The 18,932-nt window shown below is 44.3% G+C and overlaps 1 protein-coding gene across 1 annotated transcript in view; it reads left to right on the forward strand.

The window, feature by feature from the left end:
* The window catches only part of CFAP46 (cilia and flagella associated protein 46), a 1,558,477-nt gene that overhangs the window by 261,555 nt on the left and 1,277,990 nt on the right, over nucleotides 1-18,932 (forward strand). The window contains exon 8 of the mRNA XM_086922533.1: nucleotides 10,979-11,073. Coding sequence (XP_086778659.1) covers nucleotides 10,979-11,073 — 95 coding nt within the window. The remainder of the gene's footprint in view (nucleotides 1-10,978; nucleotides 11,074-18,932) is intronic.

An 18,932-nucleotide genomic window follows, 5' to 3' on the forward strand; every position in this document is an offset into this window, starting at 1 on the left:
GCAAATCATCGATATGTTGCTGTAGCATCATCCTATTACTTAGTACCTCTCTCTGGACAGGTCTGCTTGCACATGAAGTAGCACAGAGGCCACAAATAGCAGGAGCACACTGCACACAGAGACATAACATGAAAAGGATAGCTAAGGCCATCCCAATGACCATCAGAATCTTCCAACCCCAGGTGGATATCAATCCCCATAACCATCCCATCAATGACCAATCTCCTTTGTCCAAATGGACAGAATCGGAGATCTTATGTAGCTTGGAAATGGCCTGGAAAACTGACGGAGCGTTGTCTGGAATGAAAATGCAGCAGCTCGATTGGATCAGGTTACAAACTCCACCTCGATCTGCTAGTATGACATCAGGGGCAACTCTATTTTGGAGTGTCATAAGTCTATCCGACTGGAGCTCAGCAGTCAAGTTACTAAGGGCACCGGCAGTTTCGACTATGGTGGACTCAACCACTCTCGTCAACTGTCGAATATTCCTGCTGTTAGCCATCGGTCCCCAGAACGGCAGAAAACTCTTAAAGAAATCTCCCAACTCTTGCCCTGCAGTGTCTTCTTGACTAAAGACACCTCTAGCAACTCTCGTCTTATGGTAATCTGCCGCAGCTGTAAAAGTGGGAGGCAACAGGAAAGAAACAAAACATGTGCCCGAAAAGTCAGGGGGCAACCATGTATATGCTTTGTCGTAGCAAACAAAGTAGGTACCCTTAGCAGCTAAAAATGCTGGGGAAGACTGAGACGTAAACACATAAGTATCCGTACAAACGCTCTTCCCTAACTGAGCTCTCGGATTCTTGCCATTACCCTGCAGACAATAGCGACCCTGATGGGGCACTATCCAAATCGGTGGAGAACTCTTCGCTCGCTGGTTAACACTCAGACTAACTCCATATCCAGTAATATCCCATCCACTATAGGGTTGCTTCTCATCTATCGGAATAGTTTCAACGGCATCAGTCCCTTTAACCATGTCGACTATGCCTCTTGCAACAGCACTATTCTTCGGGTTGTCTTTCGGTGAACGTAGGGGATACACACTATGGGCATAAATAAACATCGTTCTATAAGCCCAAATCGAACCATTTAAACTGAAGGACAAAACTAAATACGGAATACCCTTATCGGTCGTATGGGGCATTAGACCACAGATCCAACAGTTTGTCGTGTTCATCACGAACTGGTGTTGGTGCAAAAGTTGAATAAAGGAATTATTGGCAAATTCCAATCATCTAACTACCTCATGTTCAGGCAAAGGGTGAAAAGAATGAGAAGAAATAGTGGGTGTAGGTGTAGGTTGCACAGTGGGAATAAACACTACTTTAAAAGAGAATGTCACATAACCAATTATAAATGTAATCAAACTCAATAGCAAAAATAAACACGGTATTATAAATCGTTTCGTTGTGATCAATTTGCATAACTTCTTTCTAAAAATCATTGTCCTTGAGGGTCTTTCCAACTCGAAGAAATCCATCCTAAACTAAATATGCTGCTCGCGATGGTAGGGTGTTCTATGCTAAGGAATGCCTCTGTGAACCCAGGGCAACTCCCTTAGGCCAACCAGAACCCTCGACCTAGTGTCTCAGGCTTGCACTCCAAAGACTTAGGCACCGCGACCCTACAGCTGAACCCAGATGGCGGTTCGAAAAACAAAAATGAGTAGATCCTCGTTGGAGAGTGAACCTGCAAACAGAAAAATCATAAAAACGTTATTTGTGCTTTATTTATTTGTCCATGACTCTCGGTCGCAAATTAAAGCGGCTTCTTCCAGGCAATTCTTGATCTTTAAACAACAAATCAGGCTCAGTAATGTTCAAGCGATTCAAAGGAGGCACTGCTTCTTGTAAAAGATCATCACTTTGTCTCTCAGAGTTCGTACCAATCAGACTAGCATCGCTGAATGGAAAAAATTGTGGAACAATATCAGTTTCAGAGTCTGGAAGTCCCTCCTGGACCCACTTATCGTATGGTAAGGGCAAAGGTGCTCGCTTACAGTGTACACCGTGGATCCAGTCTCTTTTGCCTTGTACTCGTATTGCAGATCGTGTCGACAAGAGGACTTGGAAGGGTCCCGTCCAGCGGGGCTGATCGTTCTTGCTCCGCTGAAAATTTCTTACAAATACCCAGCATCCAGGTTCAATAGCGTGGCCTGGATCTTCTGAAGCTTGTGATAGGCTCTCATATATCTGTTGGTGTAAGACACACAATTTAGTCGTCAGTTCGCGCAAGTAGTCAAGCAACACAGGATGTTCGATCTCACTAAATCTAGTCGGTCTTGGCACACCCCAAATATTAGCTGGGCGACCAAAGACCACTTCATAAGGGCTCAGACCCATTCTTGAATGCACAGTCATTCTTGTGGACAGGAGCGCTAAGGGCAAAGCATCTGGCCACTGTAGACCAGTGCTCGCTTGGATTTTGGCCAATTTCAATTTAAGAGTGCCATTATAGCACTCGACTAAACCAGCTGATTGGGGGTGATTTGCAGCGTGGAACTTCTGCCTTATTCCTAATCCCTCACACACTCTCTTCATGACTTGACCCACAAATTCACTCCCATTGTCACTCCAGATAACTCTCGGCATTCCAACTCTAGGGAAAAACTCTTTTATCAAAACTTTCGCTGTGGACAAGGCAGTATTGTCCTTGAGGGGGGTAAGCTTCAACCCATCTAGAAAAAGAGCAAACAACCACTAAAACATGTTTCAAGTTGTTGCATCTCTCCATGTGGATAAAATCTAGCTGCAAAGCCTCGAATGGATACGTAGGAGGAGCAAAATGACCAGCTGGTGTTGGAATTCCCTTACCAGGATTGTACATCAAACACACTATACAGTTCTTAACCAAGTTCTCTGCACATTTTGGAATTCTCGCATTCTGCCAAACTGGAGCCAACAACTTACAAATCCCTTTCACGCTAATATGTGCCATTCCATGAGCCATTGTAACAACCCGAAGCACATACGCGTTAGGCAACAACCATCTTTGATGCTCGGACAAATCAGTCCAACAACCATTGGAATCCAATCTACCCTTGCTTTCTCTCCACGCATTCAACTCTTTCTATGTAGCTTCAGCTTGAATGGATTTCACACTCTCAATCGTATCTTCACACATACTCTTCTCTGGAACCCATCTCGCCGGACTCGCAACATACATTCGGCTCATCACATTTCTCGCAGTTTCATTCGCAACTTCATCCGCAAACGCATTACCGCGACCAACATCATCCGTAACTTTCTTATGGGCACTGCATTTGATGATCGCTACTTGTAATGGTAAAGTAAGAGATTCAAGAAGTTCATTCACCAACTGTCCATGCTGGATCTTCGTCCCATGCGAAGTCAGGAACCCACGTTCACGCCACAAACGTCCAATGCTATGAGCCACGCCTAAGGCATATTGGCTATCAGTATACACATTCACTCGTTTTCCTCTCGCTAACACACATGCTCTCGTTAATGCAATCAATTCTGCTGCTTGTGCTGAATTATGTGGAATACGTGCAGCTTCAACAATCGTATGCAAAGTCGTAACAGCATAAGCCGCAGTCGTATCACCATTCGGCAACTTAAAACACGAACCATCAACCCACAAAGTACCATCACACTCAAGAAGAGGAGTGTCTTTTAGGTCTATTCTCCCTTTCGTTTCTTCTTCAGTTCTCAGAAAGCAGTCTTGCTGTTCTTCACTATTATCTATCTCAACTGAAATTGGCAACAACGTAGCTGGATTCAACGTGTTGCATCGTTTAATGTGCACATGACTCGCTAACAACGTCAACTCGTAACCTGACAACCAAGCACTAGTTAAATGCTGTGTCTTCGTACGGTTCAACAAGGTATCCACTGCATGTGGAACCATGACCACTAACGTGTTGTCCATAACTAAACCAGCAGACTGTCGTATTGAAACAGCCGCTGCCGCTGTGGCTCTCAAGCAACTCGGCAACGCTCTAGCTACAGGATCTAAAGTCGACGAAAAGTAAGCACATGGGCGTTGCTTATCGCCAAACTGCTGAGTCAAGACTGACAATGCACATCCCTCTCTCTCGTGGACATACAGTGTGAAAGGCTTACTGTAGTCGGGAGTACCCAACTCAGCATCCGAACACAACGCATTGCGTAATTCTGAAAAGCTCTTTTGACATTCGTCAGTCCAAGGAATAGGATTTGGAGTATCCTTAACAGTAAGTGCTATCAAAGGCTTCGCTAGCAAAGAAAAATTAGGAATCCACTGTCTACAGTACGACGTAATACCGAAAAACGCACGCACTTTTCTCTGTGTCTTAGGAACACTCATTTTCACAATAGCTTGAATTCTCTCTGGGGTCAGTTTCCTTCCCTCCTTCGATAAGAGGTGACCTAAGTAGGTTACTTCTTGTCCACAATATTGCAACTTGGAGAGAGAAACTTTATGATGAAAATCAGACAAGTGGCGTAACAACGACAAAGTGGCTTCCCTACAAATCTCTTCAGTATCAGCGGCCACTAGCAAATCATCAACATACTGAATAAGGGCTGCACCATCAGGTAAAACCAACAAATCCAGTTGTGTTTTCAAAGCTTGGCTATAGATCGATGGACTCTCGCAATAGCCTTGAGGAGCGCGCTGAAAGCGGAAACTGCGTCCTCCTAAAGAGAATCCAAAGATATCCCTACTCTCTATGGCAATCGGGATACTGAAGAAAGCGTTCTTCAAGTCAATCACCGAAAACCATGTGGCTGTAGCCAGAATCAGAGTCAACAAAGCAGTAATATCAGGCACAACAGGAAATTGTGGAACAACGATCTTGTTCACTTCGCGAAGATCGATGACAAACCTATATACAGGAGACTGTGAAGAATCAGTTCTCTTCAAAACAGGACTATTGCACACATTACCTCTTGATTCCTCAATGACACCCTTGTCGATCAGATCATAAATGATCGCTAAAAGTGCACGCTCACCATCACTCGAGATACGGTACTGTGGAATGCGCGGTAACTTAGCATTTGCCTTCAGCGTCACAACATATGGGGGAATGTCCAGTAAGCCTACATCATTCGGACCAATAGCCCACAATGAATCTGGTAATGAAGACAATTCAGATGGAAGACTATCTTTCGACAGGTACATCAGAGAGATCACTCTCTCACCCAAAGTAAGATGAACTCCTGACGGAGAACAATACAGTGTCGCATACAATCCCTTCAGTAAATCCAAACCCAACAAATTCTCATTACAACCGGAAGTCAAAAGAAGGGGTGCTTCGATCTTACACGGTCCAACAGAAAGAGACAATGGAGCAGAAATCGGATTAGTAACGGGGGCGCCAGAAAAACCTACAGAAACATTATCAAAGCCAGACAAAGGTGCGCCAGGGAGTTTAGAGTGCATAATAGAACTCTTTGTAGCACCAGTATCTAGCAGAAAAGGTTCTGACACACCTGATGCAATCACCTCTACATAGGGTCCACTCTGATCTACTGGAACTGAAACAACTCCCTCTCTTCGTCCATGGCTGTCCTAACAGTCATTACCGGTTACTTTGTCACCTTCAACATAGTAATCATCCATATAGTACTGTGCTGTCCTACCAGACAAACCTTGCTGCTGATCAAAACTATTCATCGAGTTCTGTGGAGGCAAAGGACGTACGTTCTGTCCGCGACCTCTACCTCTAGGCACTTGTTGAGCACCTCGACCTCTAACACTAGAAACACAATTTGTGCGCTGTAACAAAACCGGACAACTATTCCTGAAATGACCCTCTTCTCTGCAATACGCACACTGATTAGGCCCATACGGGAAACGCTGTTGAGAAAACTCGTTTCTTTGCGAGTTTCTCGAATACTGCTGATTCTGCTGATAATCGCGCTGACTATCAGTACGGGGTGGATAAGCTTGTTGCTGAAGAACTTTAGTCTTCAATTCCTTAGTCTTCTTTTCCGCTTTCTCTAACTCATCTTTGCGCCTATTTTCATAGTACTGAGCCGTAGCTAAAATCTGTGCTGACGTGGAAACGGCCCAAGCACTTTCGGAATCCTTCAACTTAGTGCACAACTCGGGAAGCAAATTATGCACAAACTTGTCAACAAACAATCTCTGACCACCCTCAGTAGCCATATCCTGACCACTATGATCTACAAAAGTTGCTTCAAACCGCGTGAAGAAATCAGACACCGTCTCGTCTTTCTTCTGCTTACATGCAGACAACTTGTCCCAATTAACACGCACTTCCGGCATCAAAGTCTTCATATAGGTAATTATCCTACCAGGAAGTTCAGTAATAAGATCTTCAGACTTAGCACCTCCAACTTGTCTATCATTTGCAGCAACAAGATTAACCCAGGTATCACCCAATTCATTATCATGATCCGTATGTCGAATCACGTTCCAGATAGGCTGTGGAACAACATTACCAAACAACATGTCTATGTCCGCTAAATTCATGACGCACAAACTCACAGTTTGAGTGAGCTCCTTATAATATCCCGCCGGATTTTTGCGCGGATCAGGTAAAGTCTGCTTAAGTGCTAGGACTTCAGCACGTTTCCAAGGAACATGTACCCATACTCGCTGAAAGTGCGCAGCAACATTTCCATCTTGAGGTCTCCAAACTGGAGGAACCTCACGCATTGGATATTGACGCGCTTTTCTCCTAACTGACGAATCAGACTCAAACAATCGCTCAGAAGGAGCATTATTACGAAACGACAACAACGTCGACACCGCTCTCTCAATGTCGAGAAGAGTCACAATCGTCCCTTTCGCAAACTCGGAACACACTCAATATAATTCTTCAGGCGCTTTACCCACTTCGTCCATCCACTGTTCATGGAGGAACACACACATCATTTCGAAAACATATTGTTGCTTTGGTGCTTTCCATTGTCGAAAAACATCCATAATACCCTCAAGATCATATTGGGAGGTATACGTAACCCATCTACGTGTCATGTGATCCAACACCACACGCTCATCTGTATCAGGCAACTGACTACGTGATTGTCTATCCTCATGCACTGGAGACATACCCAATTGTCCCAACAAAGGAGTCAGAAAACCAGAATATGCAGCAGTCATTCGCTGCCTAGTTGAAGGAGAAGATGGAAGAATAAGGGAAGACGGAACAATAGTAGAAGAATCCAAAGTCGGACCAGAAGGAGTATTACAGACCGGCGTAGAAGTAGCAGACAAAGGGGGAGGCAAAGTTGGCGGCCCCTGAGGAGGCTGCGCCACAGGAACAGTAGCCAACGGAAGAGGAGCTTATTGTGGAGGAATTACGGGTGGCACAACAACTGGAGGTTGCACAGCCACGACTGGTGGCGGTGCTGCCGTAGCCCTCTGTGCATAAGGGGGTGGAGAACTCCAGAGATGTGACATTAAAGGATCTTTCGCAAGATCTTTCTTATCTTCCTGTTCTTTAGGCGGTAAAACTGGGTAGCATCTATCTACCGCTAACTTCTTTGCTCTAAGCATCTGTTCGCTTTCTTGCTCTTCCTCATTATTCCTAAACGCAACAGCAGCTTGTACCATTGACATACCTCGTTCTATTTTATTCTTCTTCGCTAATTTAATTTCTTTCTGTTTGGCTTCTTTGCGCCATATGCGGAAAGAGTCAAACATTGCCGGCCGGGCTTTCTTCTTGAACAGCTTTGCTTCAAGATTATCTAAAATCTCACTTTCAAAACTACCGTAACGGGGCCACTGTAGGACATCGTCTTTCCTCGTATACTTCACCCAGATCTCATTATAACTAATAGGGCCTACACCATGCTTCACATATAATTCATATGTCGGAGTTCCAATTGGAGGAACCGGACACGAATCCTCTAACCGGGAATCCTTAGAACAACCACAACCAAATATCCTTCCAAGTCTGCTAAGACCAGGCATCTTGCTCACTAGTCTAGCTTCAAACAACAAGGGAAATCTCAGAACGATAGTCTCGCGAATACACGAGTCCCTTGGCTTTGGGGCCTGGAGGTACCAAATCAAAGCGATCCACTAAAGGGATACCAAAAACAAACTAAGGACTTGGAGACGCTCCACTCATACTTAACTGAAATGTCGATGGCGTCACCAGTAGACCCATCAATCGTCTCGCTCTACAAACATCTAAGGCTCCAAAACAGGGCGACAGTCAGGGCAGCAGTCCTTCGTAGCCGTCGGAAAGCGTGAAACCTCGCAGCAAAGACTTTCGGACCACGCCGACATACAGGGGTCGATGAAGTGGTAGGCCTTCCTCCAGAAGTTTCACACGAAGCTCCTCATGATCTTCGGGCTTGGACCGGTACCGCTGAAGTCGCCCGACGTTGGGCACCAACTGAAGGACCGGGATTTAGAACCCAGCGGCGTCAGGGAGAACGCCCGATGCCTTCGAGTTCCCCTGTCTTGGCAAACAGAGACACGGAAAACTTCTTGATGGCGTCAAAGACCAAAGTTTATTAGCTGCAACCAGGCACAGAGATCTACGAAGCACACACGGGTGGTTCGCTAGAGACTGCACAAATTCAATGAGCGGAGCATGGTCTTTTATGCCAAAAATCAAGCCTCAGGCAACATTCAAAATTAGCATTGAGCTCATACAAATTGACCAATGACAGTGTGACAATTTAAAAGTAACGAATGACGACAATCCCATTTTCCGTTGTCCAGCCCACCAGAAATGACCAAGCACATTCCAGATTTCTTGTCGGATCAGGCCGGACAAACCCATCATAAAAACCCTCAACCCAAATCAGTGATTATGTCGTAAAGGAAAGGCAGAAACAGATTGGAAGTGAGATAGAAAGGTGGGAGCAGTGTACCATAAACTCGGGCACGTTCTACTCTTTGATCTTTATCTGACCAGCTGCTTAACAAGGAACTGGCTCAGCGAGGTCAGCCAAGGCATACGTGTCTCAAGGACTTGTTCGGCCGCAGTCAGGGCCTATGTGAGGGAAACCATACAAAATGCCTGCCGTACACAAAATGGAACCCGACGGTTCAAACTAAATCATTGAATACAGAGTGTTCTCTTAGATCGATTCATGCGAAAACGCTCAGACACACTACACTCGTCATTTGCGGTCTGCTGACACCAGAATAGTCTATTTCCGATGACCTTATTTGAACGGGTTCGGAACCACCGAACCAGACCCAAAAACTCACCGAACTACAATACGTAGTGTTCTTACTATTTTAACAGATTTGTATTTTTAGCAGTACCTAATATGTATCTTCATAATCCTGGTTTTCGCCCTGTGTTCTTTTTTACTAGACTCTAACTCATACGGGACAACAACGGTTCCCAAGTGTCCTTTTTAATATGACTAATAAGTTGTTCAATCATGTGAATTAATTTTATTTAGGTTTTTTTTTCTTTTTCTTCTTTTCTCTCTTAAACAACCTCAGATGAATGCTACTTTTAATATTCTGTGATGCCACAAACGGATGATTGTAATGATTTTAATTAATCAAACAATAAAGTTTTTACGCACTAGTTAGCAGTGGTAAAGTGCAGAGTTCTAATTTCAAGAAAAACGAGTTAAGAAAAATATTGATGGGTAAAGCAAAAAGTTAGGGGAAGACCACCCTAAGGTTGACAGATCTAAAAGTATAAATATACACACATATAAAATATCAGACTTTACAACATACAATCTGGTGTAATGACATGCGTTGTAAATCCCTGTGGGGTATTGCAGCGCATTATAAAGGTCAATGTGTTGTATTGCCCGATGGGGTAAAGACCCGCATTGTAATGTTTGATATTTCTGTCCTTTACAGTAATGCTTCACTCCATACTGTCACAAAACACTGTTGTGGTTTCCGGCATTGGCCACAATAACAGCTAAACCTCGATTCTAGCTTCAAATATGGTACCAGATACAGTGGGCATGGTGCACACCAAGAGCCAGTGAGCAGGCAAAATTAAAAAGTTGACAAGTGTAACAAAGTGTTGATAAGGGGACATGAGTGAGTGAAGTGGTGTGGAGGGCACAGAGGTGCTTGGAGTAGCTGATAAGGGTCAATAGGATCATGCGGCATGGAGAAATTATGCACAGACATTTAAAGCTGTTGTTTTGTGGTCACCATGTCAGTGGTAGTGTAACAAAGGTGCCCCGGGTCCCAATGCAATCAAGCACATTGGACTTCTCTGTCACTTGAGTAGTGAAAATCTAACCATAACTGGGGTATAGAAAGCCCGTCCTGTCTCTGTTACCCGATGCCTTTGAAACTGCTGCACTAATGATAGCTGAACCCCTACATCTCAGAAACAGCTCTACTGTGTGCATGGGACAATGGTCTTAGCTGGAAGCTGTTGTTAGCCCTCATTGAACACTGAGAAACATTAGCTCCAATTCTGGGGGCACAAACCAGCATAGACCAGTCAGAGTGCAGTTCTGGGAGAAGCTAGCACTTCACCTGTGGTGAGAATGGTTACTTTTGTAGTTCACAGTGATTAGCATCGTCACCCCCCATTTAGACTTCCTTTCAAACCGTTGTCATTAGTTCTTTTCTGCCAAATGCAGTTTTAAATGCTCTATTCTATTCGTTACCAGTTTTTCCAACAACCACTTGGGGTTTAATCTTCCCCTGACACTGATATGTGGGTTGAAATTGGTACATTCATATCATTTCGAAGCTTCTATTACACTGATAATATTTTCTGATCTGGAGGCAATGTTTGCTTTTATGGCATAATTCCCATGTTGTTGTAGGACATTTAATTGCTACTCTGGCGCGTAAATTGCCCCTCAAGGATATTTTATGCGTGCCCCTCATGACATTTCTTTGAAGCTTATTTATTTTTAGCCAGATTGTTTGCCAAGCTGTACAGAGACGCTTTGGCCACCCTCCCTCCTATGTATGGTATTCAAGGCAACAGTAACAGTTTGATATGTCGCGCTGCTGCAGCTGGAAATCGTGCCTTGTGTATGGAATTTTTACCTCAGCACGAAAACCTGTCTCCACCACTAATATTTTTATTTTTTAGGTGTTAAGTAAATTGATGGATGCTACAAAAGCTGCCAAGGAGATGAACGGGTCGGTCAAGTTATCCGTAATTTATAAACTAAAAAAAATAAAAAGGTAAGTGCCCAGTTTAACTTAACTCCTTTATTTTATTGAAGTGTGAATAATGAACTTCTACTTTTATTTATTTTAGCATTAGTTGAGCTGAGAGGCTTAGGATAAGTTATGGAACACATTTTATTTGTGACTGCTTGAAGATGAAACACCAATGAGATGCTGGCCTTTTCTCAGAAGCAGTAGCATCTTATAATAAAGTCTTCATCTGGAAAGAGAACTTACATTCTGTGTTCAGTGCTTCAAAGTGAGCGACCTAAAGGAATCCTGTATATGCAGCCTTCAACGCCCATTACGAAACCTCACTGCAATATTTCTTCATATCTCTTATCATTCTTAACTTTACTTTGTGAACAGAGCTGGCCAATGCTAAGCCAGGCTGGTGTTTGGCAATGTGAATATGCTTGTGAAACATCACCACTAGATTCATTTTTCTCATCACATCTAAGGTACGCCATCACCTTTCTGTTGTAGAGGTCGAATTTGATAGTTTTTTAAGCCTTAATGCATCCACTACACTTGTACTGTTTTTTTTTCCATTGTAATAAAGTCCCTTCTTTTTGACCACTTTTCACATTGTTCCCTTAGACAGCCCAGCCCCAGGTACTATGGCAGAAAGGTCTTTACGTTCCATAGATGCTAAGAGAACTAACTAAACAAAATAAGACATACAAGTAAAAGCAGCATTTCCTTAATTTTGGCGCTCTTCACTCCTGCTTGACTTCTGAGCAGTCCATTGCCGGATGGATAATTTCATGTATGGCTGCTTGCTGTCAATAGGCCAACAGTCCTCTCCTTCGGTAGGTCGGAAGCTCATCTTAATCGGGGACAAAAAACGGACAGATCGCCTCTAAAGAGGAATGTCCGAATACTTCAGGTGTGAATTCCTGCTACCTTGAGATCCGTTTATTTCACTGCCAAGCATTGGTTGGTAGTTATGAGACTCTTGATAAGGCCAGGCCCTCCTACACATGCTCTGTATGATCTGTGCTCATGGTCTCTCACTTCCCTCGAGGTGGCAGGGAGGGATTCTCGCCCTGCTCTATTCTTCTGTCATGCCTGTCAAAGAAACCCCCATGTTGGGGAAAGAACCTCTAACCGCTTTTAATTCTAGTTCACCTACCATAGGAGAATTTTCTTTCAAGTCCTAAACATGCAATCCTTTTCTCCATCCAACTGGGAAAATAGTTTAGTTTGAGTTTGAAAAGACCCTTTCTTCTTCCTGGTCGTCAAAAATGAAACCTCCACTGACCTTGCTGTACATGCGACAATTCTGAACTTTCAGAAAGCCTTCAAGACACGGTCCTCTGCTTCATTTACTTTTTCTGTTAAAATGTGATCATGTGGTAAAATTGCTAAACGCTTCATTTCCTTTTTCTGTTGAAGTGTGATAATGGAGTGTTTTTCTGCCAAATGTCCTTTCGTAAACGCCGATTCCTTGCTATTAAAACATGGCCCCTAGTTGTTTTGGCTCATTAAAGAACAGCAAAGCAAGAGTCTCTTTACTTCTCCACTGTCTGTGGCCCGGTGCTAAGAGTGTAGTCAAGTGTGTGTGATTGGGGTGTTACATCATGGGCCTTCACATCTGAATTGGGAATTTAGTCTAAGGCACTGACCCAGTTCCCTTCGTAACTTTTGTAGCGTGGCGAGAGTCTACATTTGTGACATAGATGGTGGATACGGTGCAGATTTTAGAAGAAAACGCACAGCCTTTCTTACCCTTGTCTGTTAAAAAGGAAGATGATTTACAGGGAAACGTCCTTTATTACGAAGCCGGAATCAACACCGGCAATAGAATGAACGCTTCATTACCACGCATTCCTTTAGCACGCAAGTCGTTACAACTACTTACTTTAGGGGGGCGCATTGGTGGAGTGGTGTTGGATTTTAAGTCCTTAACCTTGTGAAGACCTATAAAGTAAATCCTATCATCTATGTAAATGAACCTTGTTCGAGGAGGGTTGTGCATGTGATGGCCAGTGTGTACTCATTTAGTCATTGCACATGGGCCTCAGGACTCACAGCTCTTCTGTAACACTCTGGGCTGTATTTAGTGGCAGGGTTGTGTGCATACAAATGATTGCAAAAGATCAACAATTATTTTAAATGTATATGGGGAACACTAGGACCTATTTCTGTTTTGCTTGTAGCAGTGAAAATCCAGCAATGATTTTTTCCAGCAGCCTGTTATTTAGAAGTGGACCTCTTTACCACTGAACCTAATTTCAATTGAAGACTATTTTGCAAAGGATATTTCTCTTATCGTGATGCCCAGTTAGATGGATGCGTTAATTTGTATGCATTTTGTACCACTGTTTTGATCGCCAGGGACCTACGAAATGGGACGTGAACATGGAACTTGAGTTTTGATCATTACTTGCAGGTTCTTTGAATACTTTATTTTACATGGTTCTTTTGTTCGTATTTTTCAGTGAGGATGAAAGTGCAATAACGAGAAGTTGTGTTTTATTAAGACCCTTAGTTAATCCCCTTCCATCTACTGGTGTGGCATCTGAGTGAGTTAAACTCTAAAAATGTTAATTTGTGCTGGAAGCTCCAGTCCTAATGTTTTGTGAGACAAATCAACCAGGTTCTACTCCAGGTGTCATAAGTGACAAATGACCTGTATAAAAACTGTAAGCATGGCATCTTTTGGTGAGCATTTTCAGGCTGGCAAGTTCCTTTTTAAAGAGCTATACCTACAATATTTGCGTATTGGAAGAATGAAGTACTATAAAAGACTTCTTTTGCATGTGAAATTACTTTTTTTCTAATAGCTGCTTAAGCATGTACTAGGTTTTCAGTGACTGTTTTATATCTCTAAGCACCCCCCTAAAAGGTCCCACCAAATTGCACAAATCATAATGTTTTAGTAGTTGTATATCCATTCTGTGTTTCACAGTGTTCGTGATCTCAGTCAATCTGTATTTTGCTTTGTTAAAAATGTTTTTGAGGTCGCCCTTAATTTTTTTATGCAGTTTCTTAGTTGTCTATGCTGTATGATCATAGTAGATTTTGCCAGCATCTTCTGAGGTTAAAAAACTTCGTATGGGTTTCTTTAACTGTGTGTGAGATGTGAAACTGACCCTGGCAGAATCTATATCCCATTGAGGATGTAGACCTTCAATTAGGTCAATAATTGATGAACGGAATGTATTACATTTTCGCAGATATGAATGAAAGTGGATTGCGTTTTGCAAGTGAGTAAAGTTGGTTTTGTTGCTCACTGGTACCTTCACTCCCACTCCCCCTTCCTCTGAACTCATTCATATTCATCTCAGGGATGAATTGGCGAACCATCACATGTCATACCTGTTTCTTTAAGAACAGTAAATCCCTTGGACATTTGGGCCCCAGATGTATTCAAATCCTAATCCAGTCTTTCAGAGGTACACTTCTTTCTTTCTGCATCAAGAGAACTCAATGTGTTTGCGAGGCGCTGGCGCTTAGAATGGTATGTTTGATTATGTCTCTTCTCCCTGTTGTCCTGGTGTGGGTGTCACCAACCTTCAGTCACATGCCTCGCTCCCTGAACGCTCTCTTATGCCTACTGTGATGCTCATTAAATGTGGACTATCAAAAAACACCTACCTGGAAATCCTCAAACTTGCGTTGATTTGTCATTTTCACACTACAAAGCACAAGTTGAGTAAAAGTTGCATCCATCAATTCCCACATCAGGTGAAGAGGAAAAGCATGTCAGAGCGGAAGAGGACAGGAGGATAGGCAGGTTCCCACAGGGCTAGTTCTCTATTTGTTTCCTCTATCGTCGCACTCTAAAGTTTAGATTTACATAATCACTTTCTCTAAAGTACTACAGCAGAACATGCCTTTAGGCACCATAGTATTGTTCTTAGACTGGAGCTTGTGAGTTTGTCCTGATATACTGTACAATCAGTTTTCATTGTTGAAGGTTCTGCTTTGCTGTATTCTTATTGCATCCAGGTTGATCCTGAGGTGAGCGTGGACCCACCCAGAAGCCAGTCACTTTACATGATTGTCTACCCTCAACAAAGGCAGTCCTCGACACCAGTACCGAATAAGTCTGATAAGTTGTCTCTAGTGCCAAATGGCAAGAAGAATCTTGGATTCAAGGACACAAGTTGGGTGGTGAACAGACACACAAGAAGCTGAATTCTCTAGATTTCTTGAAAATGCCACCCTGTGAAAATCAGTTGCTTTTCTGATCCCGGTTCGCTGAATGATTACTTCACCTCTGTCTGTGTATCTGATTATTGGATATTTCTTGGTTTCGTTAGGAGAATTGCTTTTCAAGGGCAATTGCTTTCTGCACTTAATAGGGAAAGTGCCAGGTAGACGGTATGTAGGAGCATGTCTTAGACCCTTCAAAAGGATTTGCATGAGCGCCAAGCTCAAATAAGATGTGAATCAATTTCTGTGGCACAATCCCCACAGTTACAGCATTCTCTGGGTTCATTAAGCTTTCATTTCCTTTCATTCATGAGTAACTTCACGACGGATGACAGCTATGGCCAGCTTCTCTCTAGGCGGGCCTGGAGAATACAGATCCATTTCACATCCCTTCCATGGTCCTCAGACATGTCTTTTCTCACGCCATTTCACCATTCTCAATTCCACAGGGGATACCCTCTAAGCCTAGTAATGCTACTTGGAGATGCATTCTAAATAACACCTATCATGGATACCTTTGGGGGAACTTGTGGCAAAGATGCTGTAGTAGTAACATGTTTGCCACCCTCTTCCTTTCTGCCTGCAGTGTTCTTCTTGCAGTAGTGGTTTTCATGCTGCCTTTTTAGATCCATCACTTGTTCTGGTATCCACTGAAGCTTCTTTAGGGCTTTTGATTATGCTCAGATTTTTGCAGATATTGACTCTTTAATGTTGAACCATTCTGAGTCCCTGCACTTAGACACTGGTGATGGAATTCAACAATAAGTAATAGGATACAAACAAGGCTATGAAAATATGCTTGGAGAGAAGTAGGCCAAAGATCAGTTTTTTCCATGTTGTCATGATTAATATGAGGGTAACTCTGGGACTGAAACCGTGAGAACCAGCCTCGTCAAAGGAAAAGGATCTGGACCCCCGTTACAGCTCCATTCTGGAGACCCACTCTGGATGTTAATACAAGACAACCGTGTTAGGGGACATGTGCCTTTCTTGTACTCTCTAGCATTATCTATGTGGGTTAAGTAGCGATAAGCATGGGCTGCTTTTTGTAATCTGCAGCCTCTACACTCTAAATCTATCTACAACAGAGAAGGCCAAGGGACTCAAATCTGTGCACTGCATCCAGTATAAGCTGCTATGAGTATTTTCTGAAGTGTAGACTGGGAGAAATCCAATAAGCCAAACACAGTTGCTCCACTTCCTTCAACAATGTTTTTGTTTTTATCAAGTTCATGTCTCTTCCAAGAATGTTAACTCACTTACATGCCTCACCAGTAGCTTGAGGGTGATCAACTAAGGGGCTTATAAAACACTACTTTTTGTTATTGTACTTTCGTCCTCATTAAAAAATATGAACATAGAAAACCATGGAAAATAAAGTATTTAAGGATTCTGCAACACATGATCGAAACTTAAGTTCATAGCATAATCCATAGACTGACCAGGAGTGACCCCCCACTAGATTCAGAACACATCCAGTGTTTCTCTAAGTTATTTTGTAAATGCAGTGTGCTGAACGCATTCAGCATTTGCAGAAGCTGTTCACTTACTTACAGGAGAATAGCTGGATTTTTCAGACATGAAAAAAGTATTTTCTGAGAACTCACTATTGTAAACCATGGTTCGTCAACGATTTTCACTTAGCCTTCCACAGAGCTCCCCATTTTCTACTCCATAACCCCATCTTTTTCCATTCCGACATAACTTCAGAAGCTAATGGTGGTCAGTAAATGTGTCATCTTTGCCAAGAATGGAAATCATTCTTACTTTTTAGTATTACATGTTTTTATTCAGAGCAACAGAACATTCCTACTCATGCATGTAAAGGCATCGGTCACCCATGTACAATGGTTAAGGAAACTCCAGGCGGGCCTAAGTATCAATCTGTATAGTTAAACACAGCAAGCCGCCTACAACCCAGTTGGGCCGGCCGCGTCAAGTAAGTCTGGCATGAGTCGGAAGCAGTAGTAATCCATGCAGTTCAATTAACCCTCAACAAGCCCAAACAACCCCCCCAATCCCGCTCCCCCCCCTTCTTGTCCGCTAAGTAAAGCTGGCCCGATCCCTTCCGTTACAACTGGTCTAGAGAGCTAGTACCCGAACTCTCCCGCCCTGAAGTGTGCGCCGCTGAGTCTTGACCTTGGGGTCCGGGATAGGAGTATCGGCTAGGCGCAGCAGCCGTAGGTAGCATGGGCAGCTCAATTCTCGAAATTCCCCTGTGAGCAGGGTTAGGAACGGCCGCCACAGGTCAGCAAACTCCTCCCCCCTCCCGGCCGCAGTCAGGGACAGCTTCTCCATCCCCAGCACCATCCAGAGTCTATGGAGCCAACCAAGGTGTATTGGGGGTTGAGGATCCCTCCAGCGCGCCACAATATTTTGTACCGCAGCACCCAGCGCTATGGCAATCAACCTCCCTCTCATGGACTTCAGGGGATACATCAGTGAGTTTGGCAAGCCCAGAATCACATACGCAGGGAATCGAGGCAGCTGGGTGTCTAGGTGTGCGTCTATGAGATCCAGGATGGTAGACCAATATTGTCGCAACTTCTCGCAGCTCCAAAGCAGGTGTTCAAGTTTGCCCCGCTCCCCGCACCCTCTCCAGCAGCGATTGCTGGCCCTGGGGTCCCACCGGTGTATGCGCGCCGGAGTGTGATACCAATACATGGCTACCTTAGTCAGGGTCTCCGTGAGGCCAGTATGGTAGGCCGAGTGTCTGGCTCTATGATAGATTCCTTCCCATTCCTTCTGAGTAAGTTGCCTCCCGAGGTCCTCCTCCCATCTGGCCCTCCCCGGGTGATAGGTGTGAATGTGTGGAAGGAGTAGATGTTGGTATAGGTCCGAGAGCAGTTTCTTCTCCGACGTGCGCGTGAGGAGCCATTTCTCATAGGGCGTGAGAAACCGTTGCGCGCCCGGACGAACCGATGAGTGTAGGACCCAGTGCCGGACCTGAAGGTAAGCGAGTCGGTCCGCCTCTTGTATCCCTTAGTCTTCTCTCACTTTCTGGAAGGAGAGGACCCCCTCCAGGTTGAACATATGTCCTACCTCCCGGCAGGGAGTGAGTCTCCAGGCTTTGAAGGCCTGTGGATCTAGGCCCGGTGTGAAATCGGGGTTCCCAAATATGGGTGTCAATGGGGAAGGGAATGAGGTAAGTTCACTCCGCACAGCCACCCGATCCCAAACCTTCATCACTGTACTTGTTACATATGACGCGTACAGATTGGGAGGCCTGTGACACCTCGGTAGAAAGGGTATGCTCTGGAGCGGGCGGCCAGCCACCGCCTGGTCTTGAAAGAGCCAGTGTTTGCTGGATTCAAGTTGGTACCATTCTACCAGTGTGCGCAGTTGTGCTGCTTGGAAGTATAAGGTGAGATCCGGCAGACCAATGCCCCCGTGTGCCGGTGGGAGAGACGCTATCCGCTGTTTAAAGTGGGGGCGGTGCCCGCTCCAGACATAGCGGGACAAGTCCGCTTGGGTCTTCTGCAGCCAACCCGCCGGCGGGCGTAGCGGAAGGGTTTGAAAGGCATAGAGAATCTGCGGCAGTAGCGTCATCTTAATCGCCGCCACGCGTCCGAGCCAGGAGAGAGAGAGAGAGACGGTTCCACTTTCGCAGCGTCTCACTGATTTGCAAGCTCAGTTTGGCATAATTAGCGTCAGCCGTTCCTGGCACTGTCGGCGCCAAAAGGACTCCCAGGTATGAAACTGTGGAGGCT

The sequence above is a fragment of the Lissotriton vulgaris genome, chromosome 5 (genome assembly GCF_964263255.1).
Source record: "Lissotriton vulgaris chromosome 5, aLisVul1.2, whole genome shotgun sequence".
Lineage (NCBI taxonomy): Eukaryota > Metazoa > Chordata > Amphibia > Caudata > Salamandridae > Lissotriton > Lissotriton vulgaris.